General features: G+C 52.7%; 1 protein-coding gene across 3 annotated transcripts in view; it reads left to right on the top strand.

The window, feature by feature from the left end:
- MMAB (metabolism of cobalamin associated B) overlaps window positions 1-13721 on the top strand; it is a 27852-nt gene extending 14131 nt beyond the window's left edge. For 2 of the 3 annotated variants that reach the window (XM_037743225.1, XM_017541652.2), the window contains 2 exons: window positions 895-954; window positions 13153-13721. In XM_037743225.1, the coding sequence (XP_037599153.1) occupies window positions 895-954; window positions 13153-13269 (177 nt within the window). In that variant the 3' untranslated portion in view covers window positions 13270-13721. Of the gene's footprint in view, window positions 1-894; window positions 955-2899; window positions 3505-13152 lie in introns of those variants that run through there. The other variant, XM_017541647.2, reaches the window with a different exon arrangement.
- Window positions 13722-14908: the final 1187 nt, after the last annotated feature.

The following is a 14908-nucleotide window of genomic DNA, read 5'->3' as shown; positions in this document are numbered from 1 at the left end:
CATGCAGAGAGGCGTGGCGGGGCAGCTGGTGGGTCCTGCATGCAGAGAGGCGTGGCGGGGCAGCTGGTGGGTCCTCCATGCAGCAGCTGTGCAGTGACAAGACGCACATTGTCACTGAGGTGGGGACGCACGCCTGGGGCACATCGGGTGAAGAAGCTCCTCGCTGAGTGCGCGGTGCCCACTTGAGACAGACTGGAGCTCCGTGACAGGCTGGGATGCACACCCTGCTGGGCCACTGGCCAGTTGCATGGCTTTGGGTGGGGCTGAGAACCCTGAGGCCGGGCTTTGGGGAACTGGCCTGCCAACAAGGGGTATGCCACAGGGTGATAACCTGGGAAAGGCTCGGCAAGGGCCTGCCACGACACTGGTGCCCAGCAGACGGTCGTCCAGTGTCTGATATATCTGCACATAGGCTGGCATGGACCCCAGGAATCCAGAATCCTGTGGAATCAAGAGTTTGGTCTGCCTGGGTCTTTGTCTCCCCTGTGAAGCTGTTCTAAGTAATGACTTACAAAGGGCTTAGAGTTTACCATTGGGAATTAAGGGTCAGGCCCCGATGTGTTTTTGAAGGCAGAGGCTGACTATCCCAACTTCACCCCACCCAGACCCAGGTCCAATGGCACAAAAGCCAGCTGGCTGGGGTGTGGTTTAGGCCAGAGGGGTTCCCTCAGCGCCCCTGCCATTCCCCAGCCCTCCTTGGCCAGGCCCTCCTGCAATATGACCACGGGAACGGGGCCAATGGCCTGGGGAAAATGTGACGATTCGTCATCTCCGGTGCTGGCTGAGCCTGGGCAGGTTCAGGTTGAGCGGTGGTGGGTGTGAAATGCCGCTCAATGTTCAGGCCCCAGGTCAGAGCCTGTCAAGCCCCATGGTGTCACATGACTTCCTTTCTAGCGTGGTGCCTCTTGTCCAGATGGGAGAGACCGATGCCAACGTGGCCAAGTTCTTAAACAGGTACTCGCCTGGAGGCTGGGGGTCCCCTCTGAAAGCCGAGTCTCATCTGTGGGAGGTAGCAGGAGTGCAGCGGCCCGAGGAGCAGCGTGGGGCTGTGTTCCTTCTCCCCGCTCATTCCCTTAGTGTTTATGAGCATCTGCTCTGTGCCAGGCACCACGCCAGGCACGGGGGAGGCTGCGATGAACAGGGCACTGTGCCTGTCCCAGTAAGATTTAGATCTTGTTGGGAGAGGCTGCTGTAAAAACCAGGAAGAAAAACGTAAGTGCAAAGCGGTATTGCAGGGGCAAGGGGTGCTCTTGGAGGCTGGGTGCTCAGGCGTGGGAGATGATGGATCCATCACAGGGGGTTTCAACAGGCCTCTCGATGGTGACGGACCAGGGAGCCAGGAGTCAGGCTCGCTATCAGCCAGTTTCCTCTCCTCAAGAGGGCCTGGGGCACCGTGAACCAAGAGAAGAGAGCCAGGCCACAATGAGCTCAGGGGCCCCAGTGCAGGCCCCAGTGAGCCAGGCTGGTCAGGGAGGGCTTCCTGCCTCACGCCTGTCCCCTGAGACTGGAGCCACACCTGGCCCAAAGCCTGCCCTGCTGGTTCCCACCTCAGCCCTGGTTCCTGTGGCACCAGTGTGGGCAACGCCAGAGCCTGGGGGCAGTTAGAAAGCTGGGGGAATGCAGGGAGTTAGGTCTGTACCCCAGGAGCTGTCCCGGGTGTCTAGAAAGTGATCTCACAGCCCGGGTCTGGCCCCTGACTGTGGCCACTCCTCCCACGGACATGGTCTGGCTTTGACGGGTCCTGAGAAGCTCCTTCCCTTCCAGGAGGAGGGCTTCCCTGGGAGCGAGGAGCAGGTCTGTTTCCCCTTCAAAGCAGCAACCCTGGGGGGACCGCATTGCATGGGACAGGCCATTTCGTCTCCTCAGTAAGGCTTCACAGAGCCAACAAGCAGTAGACGCGCGCTGCCCTCTAGGAGCACGAGGCCCAGGGGACGGAAATACCCCAACCACCTCCCCTTTACTCTCCCTGAGAGCCGCCATGGGGCTGGGGCTGAGTCAGGGGAGGGATCGGGAGGATGTGGCGTGGAGCTGAGAGAGAGGGAGGAGCATGGCGCCCAGCACTGGGAGTGAAATAGCAAAAGGTGCGGGACGGCAGGAGGCAGAAGAGCTGACAGCGAAAGTGTCTTGCGGGCCCGTGGTGTCTTGTCCTCTAGTTCCCTCCACCGCTGCCCCTGCAGAAAGCCTCATGCACAGATGCCCACTACTGTCGGTGCAAAGGAGGAGGCGGGAAAGGGGCTGGCTCTGGTCTCTGGAATGCTCCAGCCTGTGCTTCTCAGCTGGTTCCTTTGGCAATGTTCAGAGGCATTATGGGTTGTCACACTGGGTGCAGGGGTGCTACTGGCACATGGTGGGCGGAGACCAAAGGTGCTGTCAGCATCCTACACTGCACATGATGCATCGGACAGACCCGAACACAGAGAATGATCCAGAATGTCGGTAGGGCCTAGTCCAGCAGCATCGGCATCACCCAGGAACTAGGCCTGCAGAGTCCCGGGCCTAGCCCTTTTGAGTCAGAATCTGCACATCGCCAAGACCCTTCAGTGATGCCTGTGCACACTCTAGTTTGGGAAACACCCAAACTGGTCACTCACATGAGCCCTGATCACTTGAAATAGCTCCGAGAGGGGTCCAAAGTCACCTGGCCCCCAGGGTAGGGCCAGGGCAATGGCCTCATCCTGCAGGAATGGCCCCAGCCTTGACACTAGAGTCCTTGGTGTTCACAGAAGCTGGCCTCACGTGCCATCTGTCAAGTGCAAGATGGCAGGGTCTGCCATCCCCACACAATATGCCTAGAGCACGTGATTTCTATCTTCTCCTTGTAGGCAGATATGGGAAGACCCAGTTAGCGTTGACCTCTCATTTCAAACCATTGTTTGCTTCTCTCTCTCTGCCCTTCCAGACTCAGTGACTATCTCTTCACGCTAGCCAGATATGCAGCCATGAAGGAGGGCAATCAAGAGAAAATATACAAGAAAAATGACCCATCGGCTGAGTCTGAGGCACTCTGAAATCAAAAATGGGGAGCTTGGAGGATCCCTCCATGGTGATGGCCGTGGAGAAGGGAGCTTGCCCTCCGGGGTCCTGGCTCCTGAAGAGCTCACCCAGAGTGGCTGAGAGCAGCCTTGTGTCCCGGCTCAGCTTTGCCCCACACCTCCTGCCACCTTCCCTTTGGGGATTCTGTCCCCGACTCTACTTCCCCAAGCTCTCCTGGGTCTTGGAGGGAAATGGGAATGAATCGGCATTGCAGGAAAGACAGGTAGTGCTGCAATGAGAAGGAGCTGTGTGGAGGAATAAAAGTGGGAAAGGCTGGAGCCGTGTGTGTGTGTGTGTGTGTGTGTGTGTGTGTGTGTGTGTGTGAGAGAGAGAGAGAGAGAGAGAGAGATTGAGAGAGAGAGAGAGAGACACAGAGAGAGAGAGCCCTCCCACTGCCAGCTCAGGTTGTTCATGGATTTGGAATGGGACCAGAGGCCCTTGAAAATGTAATTGTGATTTACCTGTGCCAAAGGGGCTTTAAATGTCACATTTATAAAGGGGAAGGCGGACAGCATTTGGAAGCTTAGTCACCTCTGAGCCACCCATCACCACCAAAGTGTGGGGGAGGGACCGCTGCAGATTGGCAGACGAGGCTCAGAAACTCCTGGCTTAGATTGAAGTGTGTGTGGCGGGGGTGCAGCTTAGGGGACCCCCTCTGAAAGAGATGGACTCTGGTGAGAACAGCACTACTGCTTAAAGGTGAACTTCCCTGTCTGGTTGGACTGAGTCAAGGGTCTGCAGTGCAGTGTCTTCAGCCTGAGAAAATGAGGTTGTCAGTTTCCGGCGAGGCTGACATCCACCAGACTGATTTCTCCGATGTTGCACTTGGCTGGCTTACGCCTCTGCGATCCGTGCCATGGCTGTATTTATTTCAGTTGTCACCATTGCTCCCTCCCGCTATGAAACGACACTGCTAGTGCCAGCAGTGTCCTTGGGAAAGGCGATATTTATGAAGGGCAGAGAGGCAGCCCCAGGAACCTAAAGACTTCAGGCTGCTAATTGCAGGAAATGACTTCGGAAGGGCAGGCTCTTGTCGAGTGTCCGGGCTGAAATGCCTGGCGAACTCCATTCAGCGTCACATATTGGCCGAGTGCCTGCTCATCCTTGGCCACCGGGGGGGAGGGGGGGCTCGGGAAGGCTGGTCACTCCGGCCATTTTTCTTGCCGGCAAGTCAGCAAACATTACAGTCATGTGCATATTTTTGCCTTTATTTTTACCACCTTGCCTGCAAAGTTTGCAGGAGGGCCAGGGACATTCGTGTCTTCTGGATCCTTTTGTTGCTGACAGGCTGTGGTGGCCCTCTCGAGCCTTGGGCAGGGTGGGTGAGGTGTAGATGACCCGGAGTGTGTGAATGTCTTCCAGGAGGGGGCTTTGTTCAGTGCTTTCCTGTCCCCATAGTCACTACCAAGTCTGTTACGGAGTAGGTGCTCAGTATTTGCACACAGAACTGAAAACGGACTTTGGGAGGCCAAGGCAGGCAGATCACCTGAGGTCAGGAGTTTGAGACCAGCCTGGCCAACATGGCAAAACCCCAGCACTACTAACAATACAAAAAAAAAAAAAAAACTTAGCCGGGCATGGTGACGGGTGCCTGTAATCCCAGCTACTCAGGAAGCTGAGGCAAGAGCTTCAGCTCTGAGGCAAGAATCACTTGAACCCAGGAGGCAGAGGCTGCAGTGAGCTGAAGTCGAGACACTGCACTCCAGCCTGGGTGACAGAGTGACACTCTTGTCTCAAAAAAAAAAAAAAAAATGGGAAAGGCCTGAGTTTGCAATCACTAAGGTTCGGTCAGGGAGCATGTTTAAAGAGCTCGCAGCAAACCACTCAATTCTGTCCAAACCTCAAAATCCTCCTGGAATATATATTTAATAAAACACCAGCCCTGCATGCCTAGCCATGGCAAAGCACAGCCTCCAAAGGATAAGAAAAGTTCTTTGAGTAAATGCAGCATCCTAAAAAAAAAAAAACTTTGAAACATGACCTTTGAAACAAGGCCGTTCGCCTGCTGCCAAGTCCTGTCCTTCCAGGATCGGCTGTCACAGGCCGGATGTTAACAGTCGCATTCTCAGACCTCCGCCTCTGCATCTATCTCCCGGTTCACCAGTAAACACTTCCCTGAGAAACCACCCAGGTGCAGGGCAGACGCTACCACTCGGCAGGTGTTTATCTCCGGTGCTATCAACCTGGGAAAAATGGAGAAAACCTGCTCTGGGAGCTGGGAGGATGCGGTGTTTGAAGCAGCTGCTCTTCTGCAGCGCGTTTCAAAAGCCCTATCAAGAGCCTGAGGCAAAAGGAAAGCTGCGTACCCTTCTGCACACTGAGCAAATATCCTCCCATATTTTGAACCGGGTGGGAAAAGTTAATAAAAGCCTGCAATCAAGAAACACGGCTGCGAAGCCCCACTGCCCCAGTGTTTGCACATCATTGGCAGCCCTCAGAAACGATCAATCCCATTGCATGGGAACACGGGCTTTCGAAACAAACAGCAGCCTGTTTTTATTTAAAGTCATGATCCCTTGCTTATTGTAGATTTTTTCATGATTTGATTTTGGAAGAATCAAATTATGATTGAGTCATATCAAATTATGATTGAGTCAAATTAAATTACGGAAAATATTGCATTCAAATATTATTCAATCACCAAGTTTGTGGACACTCCCTTACCCATGAAAAATGCCTCCCCCACCTCCCCCTCCTCCAGACCAGGCTCCCTGGAGTGGGGTGTTCAGTGTCATTTCCAGAGTGCTGGCAGTTGGCTCTTCTGTCAGAGAGAAGCCCACAGTAACGGTGACACCAGCCCACACTGTGAAAGGGCTTGCTATGTGCAGTGCCCTGAGCCGAGCGTTCCACAGACACGATCTCATTTGAACCCTGTAGCAGCCCTGGAAGGAGGCATTAGATGTGCCCCACCTTGCGGGTGGAGAACTGAGTTGTCCTGGGGAGTCGGTGCCAAGATGTGGGCCCAGGACACGGCCTCGTGACTCCTGGCCCCGTGCTCCTCGGCTCCCACCCCACTGCTGCTTGACAGTCATTTTAATCACTACCTGGGCTGCGGTGAACAATGCCAGACTCTGATAGATCCTGCTGTCTCATTTCTCAACCTAGTTTCCCTTAACTGATATTTCATGGCTATTGTTAATGTGCATTTTTCACCGAGTAATTTCCACAGCCCGAACTTGTAGCACATCCCAATGACAAACGTCCGTGGTTCCGAAGCCCCCATCAGTGGCAATGTCACCCTCGCTCCTGCCTTGATGCCTTCCAACAGCCCATTCAGTTTTATATCACCCTGTCCCCGTGATCACTACTGAACCTTTAAGAATCTAGGCGCATTTCAAATTTAATTGAATAAAATTCTTTGTATAATAAATTCCGCATGAATGCTACATAAATCAGTGCCCGGAAGGGTTTGTGGCTCATCCCTCCCCTCTGGTGGGGCCTGGGAATTGTCTGGCAATACTGACACAAGCTGGAATAAATGCATCTTTGCAGTCAGTCCAGTTAGGGGAGGGTGGTGCAGTTTTAACTTGCCTTGGCCTATTGCTTGTCTTCTCTGAGAGTCCTCCTGGAAGATAGTGCTGAAGTCCAAGAGGCAGGGACAGGCAGGTTGCGGAGACCTAGAAATTCTGGGGACGTCTCTCGTGTTCTCTCATTCCACAGAATCAGAAACTTCTCAAGCTGTGCTTTGTCACTTTTGGAATGCACACACATATATTCACGAATTTGCATCCAATCGTAGGAAGTCCAGGGAATCTCTGGGTGGGAATCCCTGTTCAGGAGCTAAGGCGGGATTCCCAAGTCTGCCTTCAGCAGCCTGTTTCAGGGTCAGATAGCCCCAGCCTGGAAATGTGAGAAGGAGCACTTGGGGCCGGCTGGGAGAGGCTGCTGGGTGACCTTTGATGCTTGCAGCGTTGTGGGATGCAGGGAAGGACTGTCGAAGAGCCGGCTTGGGCATTGCCCCAGGCAGGCTCAGGTTTAAGGCCAGCTCTGTCACCTCCTACCTTGGTGACTGGGCAAATCATTCCATCTCTTTCAGTCTTGCTCCTCCATCTATCTTAAAAGAGTAATATTGCGCCCTACCAAATGTTAGCTCCTGTTGTTACAGTTGTTTGCTATTTGAATTCAGATTCCAACTTTGCCACTTCCAGCATCTTTTTAAGCAAATGGTTTGACCACTGAAAGCCTCTTTATCTTTAATAACTGGGAATAATAATACCAACTTCCAAGAGTTCAGAAATAAGTCCACAGGCCCCACGCATGATATAGCAGCTCAAAAAAATAGCAATTGTTGTTAAATCATATTTGACCCTTTTTAAAGCATGTGAAGCTGAGGATGGCCTGGCAGCACCTCTGGTCCCTCAGGCTTCCCGAGTGGGTCAGGGAGACAGGTGGCTTCCAGAGGTGATCAGGCACAGTCAGGCCAGATCCAGGGATGTGGCTCCAGCAACACAGGTCCAAAGTGAAAGGCAGAGGGACTTGCAAGACAATGAGGGCTGAATGCAGCCTCAGACATCATTGCCCCATTTTATAAATGAGGAAACTGAGGCCTGGAGAGGAGAATTTTTTTTTTAGACAAGTCTCGCCCTGTTGCCCAGACTGGAGTGCAGTGGTGCAATCTCGACTCACTGCAACCTCCACCTCCTGGGTTCAAGCAATTCTCCTGCCTCAGCCTCCTGAGGAGCTAGGATTACAGACATGCACCACCACGCCTGGCTAATTTTTTTTTGTATTTTTAGTAGAGATGGGGTTTTTTTTTTTACCCTGTTGGCCAGGCTAGTCTCAAACTCCTGACCTCGTGATCCGCTCTCCTCAGCCTCCCAAAGTGCTGAGATTACAGGCATGAGCCACCGTGGCTGGCCACCACCAGAGCTTTTTAAACCATCTCACTGTAGCTAACCTTGGAGAGCACCTTCCTTGCACGCTTGGCATATATTCCCCACAACAGCCCTGACAAGTGGACATTAGTACCTTTGCGCCATAGACTCAGAAACCGAGGCGCAGGGAGACAGCACCTCAGAAGAGGTCGAACTTGGATTTGAACTTGGATCTGTCTCCAGCATGCTCCCTGTGGCAGCAGCAAAGCCAAGACAAGGACCCTGGTCTTCAGGTTCCCCTGGGGTGGCCATCCTGGCACAGTTGGCAGTGAGGGTGTGACTGGCAATCAAGTAGGGCAGGGCTTCTTCTCAGGGGAAGTGAAGGAAGCACCAAAAACCTGGGAGGGGCTGGGGGCAGTGGCTCTTGCTTGTAATCCTAACACTTTGGGAGGCCAAGGCAGGAGGATCACTTGAGGCCAGGAGTTTGAGATCAGCCTGGGCAACATGGTGAGACCCTGTTTCTTGAAAAAAAAAAAAAAAAAAAAAAAGCCCAGGAGTTTAAGACCAGCCGGGGCGAAGAGTGAGACCCTGTTTCTTGAAAAAAAAAAAAAAAAAAAAAAAAAAAAGCCCAGGAGTGATGTATGCACCTGTAGTCCCAGCTACTCGAGACTGAAGTGGGAGGATCACTTGAGCCCAGGAGTTCATGGCTGCAGTGAGCTATGATCGTGCCACTGCACTCCAGCCTGGAAAATAGAGCAAGACCCTGTCTCAAAAACAAACCCCTGGAGGAACCTCGTTGCCACAGCTACAAGTGCCCTCTCCGAGGAAGGGTGAGTATCAAGTGCCAATTCAAAGTGGCAAGGGGCACAGGCACCCTGGAGAATGGAATGCATAAGTGGCATTAAGGTGTCCAATGACTCAGGACCTGGGGTGGGGGCAAGGTGACCTCTTCCCCCTGCCCCTGACCACTGAAATGCCTCCCAGTGCAAGCTCCCAAGGCACCGGTCCCTTCGGCCCTCACCACTGGCCATCTGTGGTGCCCATGGCCCTCCCCGGTCAGCAGGTGCCTTTATTTACAATCACCTTGGAAGGGTCGAGCAGACATATGTTGCTAAGGGTCGTTTATTCTTGTTTATAAAATTTATGGCTTCACCTCGATTACACACTGTCAAAACAGAAAGGATTGGGCCCAAAGTCTCTTGCCGCATGACTGCCTCAGACGTGCGTACATCTGTTAACTCTGTGGGAGCTGTAGCAGGAAATAAGCTTCACTATAACTCAAAAGCTCGCTATCCCGCCATGAGGTGTGAGCGGCAGGCCTTGTGAAAAGACATCCAGGCATGTACGTGGGGAGGGAGGAGGTAGGGTCTGTGAGTGGCCATGCCAGGTGGCCTCAGGACCCTGCCCTGGCCCAGCCAGGGACTCTCTCAAGGTGCTTTGACTGGGGAGTGGAAGAGAAAGAACTCTATTTCTATGGCCCTCAGGGGTCCAGCTGCAGGATCCCAGCAGCTGGAAAGAGTTCTGAGCCTATGGCTTTCCACCTGCCGACTTCAGCAGGGAGAGAGAAATGTTGACTCACTCTCTCACTGTCGCGGGGAGTGGAGATCGGTACCAACCTTCAGGAGGGCAATTTAGCAATGTGCACGAAAGTCCTAGAGATGTGTGGGCCTTACAGTCCTGCAATTGTGTCTGAGACTTTTTCTGAAGGAAACAGACACATTGGTGGAGCTGCAAGAGCATTTGTTTGCCTTTTTTTTTTTTTTTTTCAGTACAGGAAATAGCCGCTCATTACAGTGAAAAATTGGAAACCAATGTCCAACAACCGGGAGCTGGATAATTAAATAAGTAAAATGTTAACAATAAGGAACTGTAAGAAATACCATAAAGCCATGAAAATGATGGTGTTTACATATTTACTACTATGAAAAAGTGTTCACTATTATTAAGTGAAAAAAAGAAACCCTAATTACAAAATGTTACATATAGAATGATCCAAATCCTAAACAAAAATATACACGTGTTTATATACCATAGAAAAATTTGTGTGTTACGCATACATATCTCTCAGTGGTGGGAAGATGGGTGGTTTTCATGTTCGTTTTCATTTTGTCTGGATTTTCTAATTTTTCTACAATGAATTTGGGCTTGATTTGACATAGGCTTACTGTGTAATACACATGAATGAAGAAAAGAAACTGACAAGTGGTTTCTCTGCCTGTAAATAAATCATCTACCTCCTATGGGATGGTTGGAGACAAGAGAAGCCCCTTGGAGGGTGATACCCCCTACCACATTCCAGCCCCCTCATGTAGGGAGGGTGCCCTCCAGTAACCAAAGGCATCAGGCCCCCCCACCTGCCGCAAAGTCTGGAAGCCTGGAGAAGGTGCACCGTGTTCCCTGTGGGAGGCAGTGGGCTGTGCAGAGCCCAACCTGTATGTAGAAGCCTAGCTTCCATTCTAGGGCAGCAGAGGAGGGAAGAAAAATGAACCTGGCCCCACTGAGCTGCCCCTGGGGGATCATTGCATCAGCTGTCCCCACGCCGTTGAGATGTTGGCATCTCTCTTCCTCCTCTGCTGGTTGCTGCATCTTTATCTTGTATAGGGGTTGAGAGTAGACAAAGAACTTCCATGTTTGTGATCTCATAGAGATTTTCATCCTGGATTATCACCGAAACTTTTCCTGAATAAGGGGCACCCCAATAGGTAGCGTGATGATCCCAGCGTGCCAGTCAGCAAGTGGCAAAACCCACCTCAATCCCAGCCTTTGGTGTCAAAATCCAGTTTCCTTTCTTTTCTGTTCTGCCGAGAGCAGGGAAGGGCTTATCCTAGGGGTAGGAAAGGAATGCCAATTCCAAGTGATTGCCTGGCAGGCTGTGCTGGGTCCAGATTCAACAGGGAGGGGTTTGGGAATCCATTACTAACCTCTGCCATGACCTCTGGGAGAGGTAGTGGGGCAAGTGGCTTGCATTTGACATTTCTGGATTCCTAGGGCAGAGCCCTTACAGATCTCAAAGGTGTGGGGACTTCAGAGGCAGTTATGGTCTCCAGGCTGCTTGAGAGTAGTCAGGCTGTCCCTCTCAACCAGCCCCCAAAGCAAAAGCAGCTCTCCCCTCCCCACAGCTCCCCAAGAAAGCTAGCTAGCAGCAGAGGAATTTCTCAGAGCTTTCAGGTGACACATCAGGGTCACTGATCTCCGAGAACCAAATACTTATAAATCTGACTAATTAATTAGTCAGCCCTGACAAGCTCACCACCATAACTCAGAATCTGTAATTACATTTCACATTAAAGCACGAAAAGTTAAGATTAAAGCCAGTGAGAAACGGCGTGACATCCTGCACCCCCACGCCATCCCCCGTCTAGGGACCGCAGCTCTGGAAACCACCTCCCGTTGATTGCATTGTTCCCTGGGGTGCTGTTCCCAGCTGTGTGACAAACCAGTTCCACCTCCCCTCCCCTGAGGTGGCTGCAAACATTTTGCACAGGGGAGATTTTTGGGTTTACAATTGAAAGTGCCCTGCAGGCAACGACCACCTAGAATACACCTGTAGTGGAACCAAGTCAGATTTACTGTCTTGTTGCAACAAGGGAGCATGCGCACTATGGGGAACCGTGGGGCGCCCCAGGAAGAGGGTGTGTGCAAGGACTTCTGTAGCATTTTGGCGTGTGTTGGTGGTTTGGGGGAGGTTTCGAGGAAGTGTGGCTTCGCTGTGGGTTGGCTGCTGTCAGAAGTAGGGCTATTTCTGTGGTTGCATATTTTAATAAATCTTACCTAGAAGGAAGGCGGAATAAACGTGGGTAAAACTGTAATTGAATATACCAGAGGGTCAGGCAGGCATAGCCCCCAGCCTTGGGGAGCGAGCATCAGCTTGGGTACCCCACTGTGCATGCATGCATGCGTCTGCATGTGTGTGTGTGCGGGTGTGTGCGCGTGTACACGTACCCAGGACGTGTTCTCAGTTGGGAAGTAACTCAATGCTCCCTGCATGGAAGTCACTGCATGTATGACCTCATTTGATCTCAGCAACCAGGGAAGAGTGATCATCCCCATTTTGCAGGCTTGGAGAGATGAAGCGACTTGCTCCAGGTAGTGATGAGAAAGTGGCTGAGGCAGATTCGAATTCTAGTCTAATTCTGGAATCTGAATCCTGATCACTGCCCTGGGGCCAGAATGGGTAGATGCCTCTTGTGGATATTTGCTATTTGGGGACCCACCATCCAATTGCTTCAATTTCTTTTTGAGGATATACTTCTTCCCATGGGACACAATCTCCACGGGGCTCTATTTGTCTCATTTTCAATACACCAGATGTTATCTTACTGGTTTCTTGTTTGGTGTCTGTCTCTCTCAAAATCACTGAATCCAGCTGGGTGCGGTGGCTCACACCTGTAATCCCAGCACTTTGGGAGGCTGAGGCAGGAGGATTGCTTGAGGCCAGGAGTTCGACAGCAGCCTGAGCAACACTGCAAAACCCTGTCTTTACAGAAAATACAAAAATTAGCTGGGCGTGGTGGCAAGCACCTGCAGTGCCAGCCACTTGGGAGGCTGAAGTGGAAGGATCATCTGAGCCCAGGAGGTAGAGGTTGCAGTGAGTGGAGATCGCACCATGTTGCCAGGCTGGGCAACGGAATGAGCCCCAGTCTCAAAAACAACTAAGTGAGACTGAATCCATTGCCTAGAACAGGCTGGGCACACAGCAGGGGCCCAAAAATATTTATTGAAATGAAAGTAAAAGAAGGAATAACATCAGTGCCTTGCCCAGTCTACTTCAATCCCCGAATTTTCTCTGAATTTCCCTAAAGACCCCTGTGTACACTGAGTGAGGACGGGTTACTGGCTGGAGCTGGTTCATTCACACACACAGCATCTTGAAGAGACCCGGCTTCAGGCTTGACTGCCCAGGCCCCCTGAACTGCCCTGGCTCCCGTTCTGCTTGTGGCCTGGGCTTCCAGCCCTCAATATCAGCCAATACATTTCTTTTCTTGTATTTTCTTTGAGATGGAGTCTCGCTTTGTCACCATGCTGGAATGCAGTGGCGTGATCTTGGCTTATTGCAACTTCCGCCTCCTAGGTTCAAGCGATTCTCCAGCCTCAGCCTCCTGAGTAGCTGGGACTACAGGCGTGCGCCATCACACCTAGCTAATTTTTGTATTTCTAGTTGACCAGGATGGTCTCTATCTCTTGACCTTGTGATCCGCCTGCCTCGGTCTCCCCAAGTGCTGGGATTACAGGTGTGAGCCACTGCGCCCAGCCCAATACATTTCTTTTCTCAATGAGGCAGAGCTGGCTTCTGTTGCCCTGGCTGATGGGGACCACTTCTGATGGCAGTTTGATGAGGCGGGCAGTTTCCAGCCACCCAGCTTTGGAGTTTGAACACCTGCTGGGAAGAGCTACCCAGCCTATTCACCAGTGGCCCCTGTGATCGCAAACCAGGAGGGGAGACCGAGGAACTCTGGCCGCTGCTGCAGAGGCACTGGTGCGTTCACTGTGGCTATTAGGAGGTTTGAGACACTCCACACACCACCAAATGGAACCTGTTCCCAGACGCAGACGAGGAGCCGTGTCTGGAGTGGGCACCGATGCTGTCCCACTTGTGTCTTGGCCTTAGCTGGCAGGGAGACAGGCTGCAGCCTGTTGGGACGTGAATGATGAGTTAAGGAAGGGTGGAGTCCCCGACTTTCCTCCGGCCTCCCTCTACCCGGTGAGCGTCTAAAGGGTGGGGTGCAGGGCAGTCGGCCCTTTGCTCAGCACACCCTGAAATCCAGCTCTGCCTTTCGGCTCTGTACCTGGGACCAGCTGTTACTCTGCAGCCTTGGGGAGACCAGGGCTATAGGGTCCTAAACGAGTCTTTTAAAACGCTGTGGCAACTCACTGGCAAAGCGGGTGCGTCTGTCAGTTTCCAGCAGCCCCAGTGAGGGTAAGTGGGACAGGGATAAGCAGTGGAGGCAGCGGGCTCCAGATAAGAGACAGAGCAGCCCTTGGGGCTTGGCTCACGCTGAGCCTTTGGCCTCTGTTTTCCCACCCCTCTTTTGCCTGCTCAAACCAAGTGAGGGCTCTGGACTGTGGCAAACCAGGGTTTGAATCCTGGCTCTGCCACTTAACTGACTCTGGGCCTTGGGCATGGGAATGGCCAGCTCCTGACCTCAGCTTTCCCCGCTTGAGTGGGCATCAGAATAGCAGGGCGCTAGACGCCAGGGACGGTGATCACAGGATGTGGCCATACACCTCCTCCTTGAATCAGTTATGACTCTTTCCCCACCAGAGAGTGAGTTGTGTGGGGCAGGGACCGTGTCCACTGTGTGCACGGCTGTAACTCAGCGCCCGGCCTGGGGCACAGGAGGCCCTCTGGGTCTGTCTGTTGGCTGAGTCTGAACTCCCTAGCAGTCTGGCTTCCTGGGCAGGGCCCAGCTCATCTGGCACCATCTGCAATGGTGACAAAGCCACCCAGCAGACTTCACACGAAGCCCCACGTGGGGTACACTCCTTCCCTGGTTGGTGTCCCTAGTGGGATGGGACCAGGTCAGGGGAGTAAGTGGGACCGGCCCTTCTGGGAAACAGGAGGCTTCTGCCCGGCCTCTGACGATCAGGAAAGGCAGGTGAGTGAGTGAGGTCACCTTTCTGGTTGAAGCCTCAGGCTTACATCCCAGTTCCTCAGATCCTGGCTGTGAGTCCCTGGGTAGGTCAATCCACCTCTCAGAGCCTCACCTGTAAGGAGGAGAGAGCACTGCCCCTTCACAGGCAGGAGGAAGTGGGTAACAGATGGAAAACCGTCTTGTTGACTGGGATCCACTGACCAAGTTTATTTCGCAAAATTGTCCATGACAGGCCAAGAGCACCTTATGGCCAACCAGCGTTATGGGGAAATAGAGGCTGCTCGGGGTTTCTGTGTTTGAAGGCTCTGATGACCAGGGGCTCTCATGGCTAATTGTCACCGTGTGTGGCAGACCTGGTGGCACCCAAGGGTCCTGATGTGTCCAGGCACACGGAGGGGGCCTCATGGCGTATGTGGGCTGGTCTGAGGCCTCGGTCTGTGGTGGGGGATGCAGAGGCTGAGGGGCGAC

The sequence above is a fragment of the Cebus imitator genome, unplaced genomic scaffold (genome assembly GCF_001604975.1).
Source record: "Cebus imitator isolate Cc_AM_T3 unplaced genomic scaffold, Cebus_imitator-1.0 Scaffold8, whole genome shotgun sequence".
NCBI classification, from domain to species: Eukaryota; Metazoa; Chordata; class Mammalia; order Primates; family Cebidae; genus Cebus; species Cebus imitator.
Note: the sequence above shows the minus strand (reverse complement) of the source record. Positions and strands in the feature narration are given on the sequence as shown.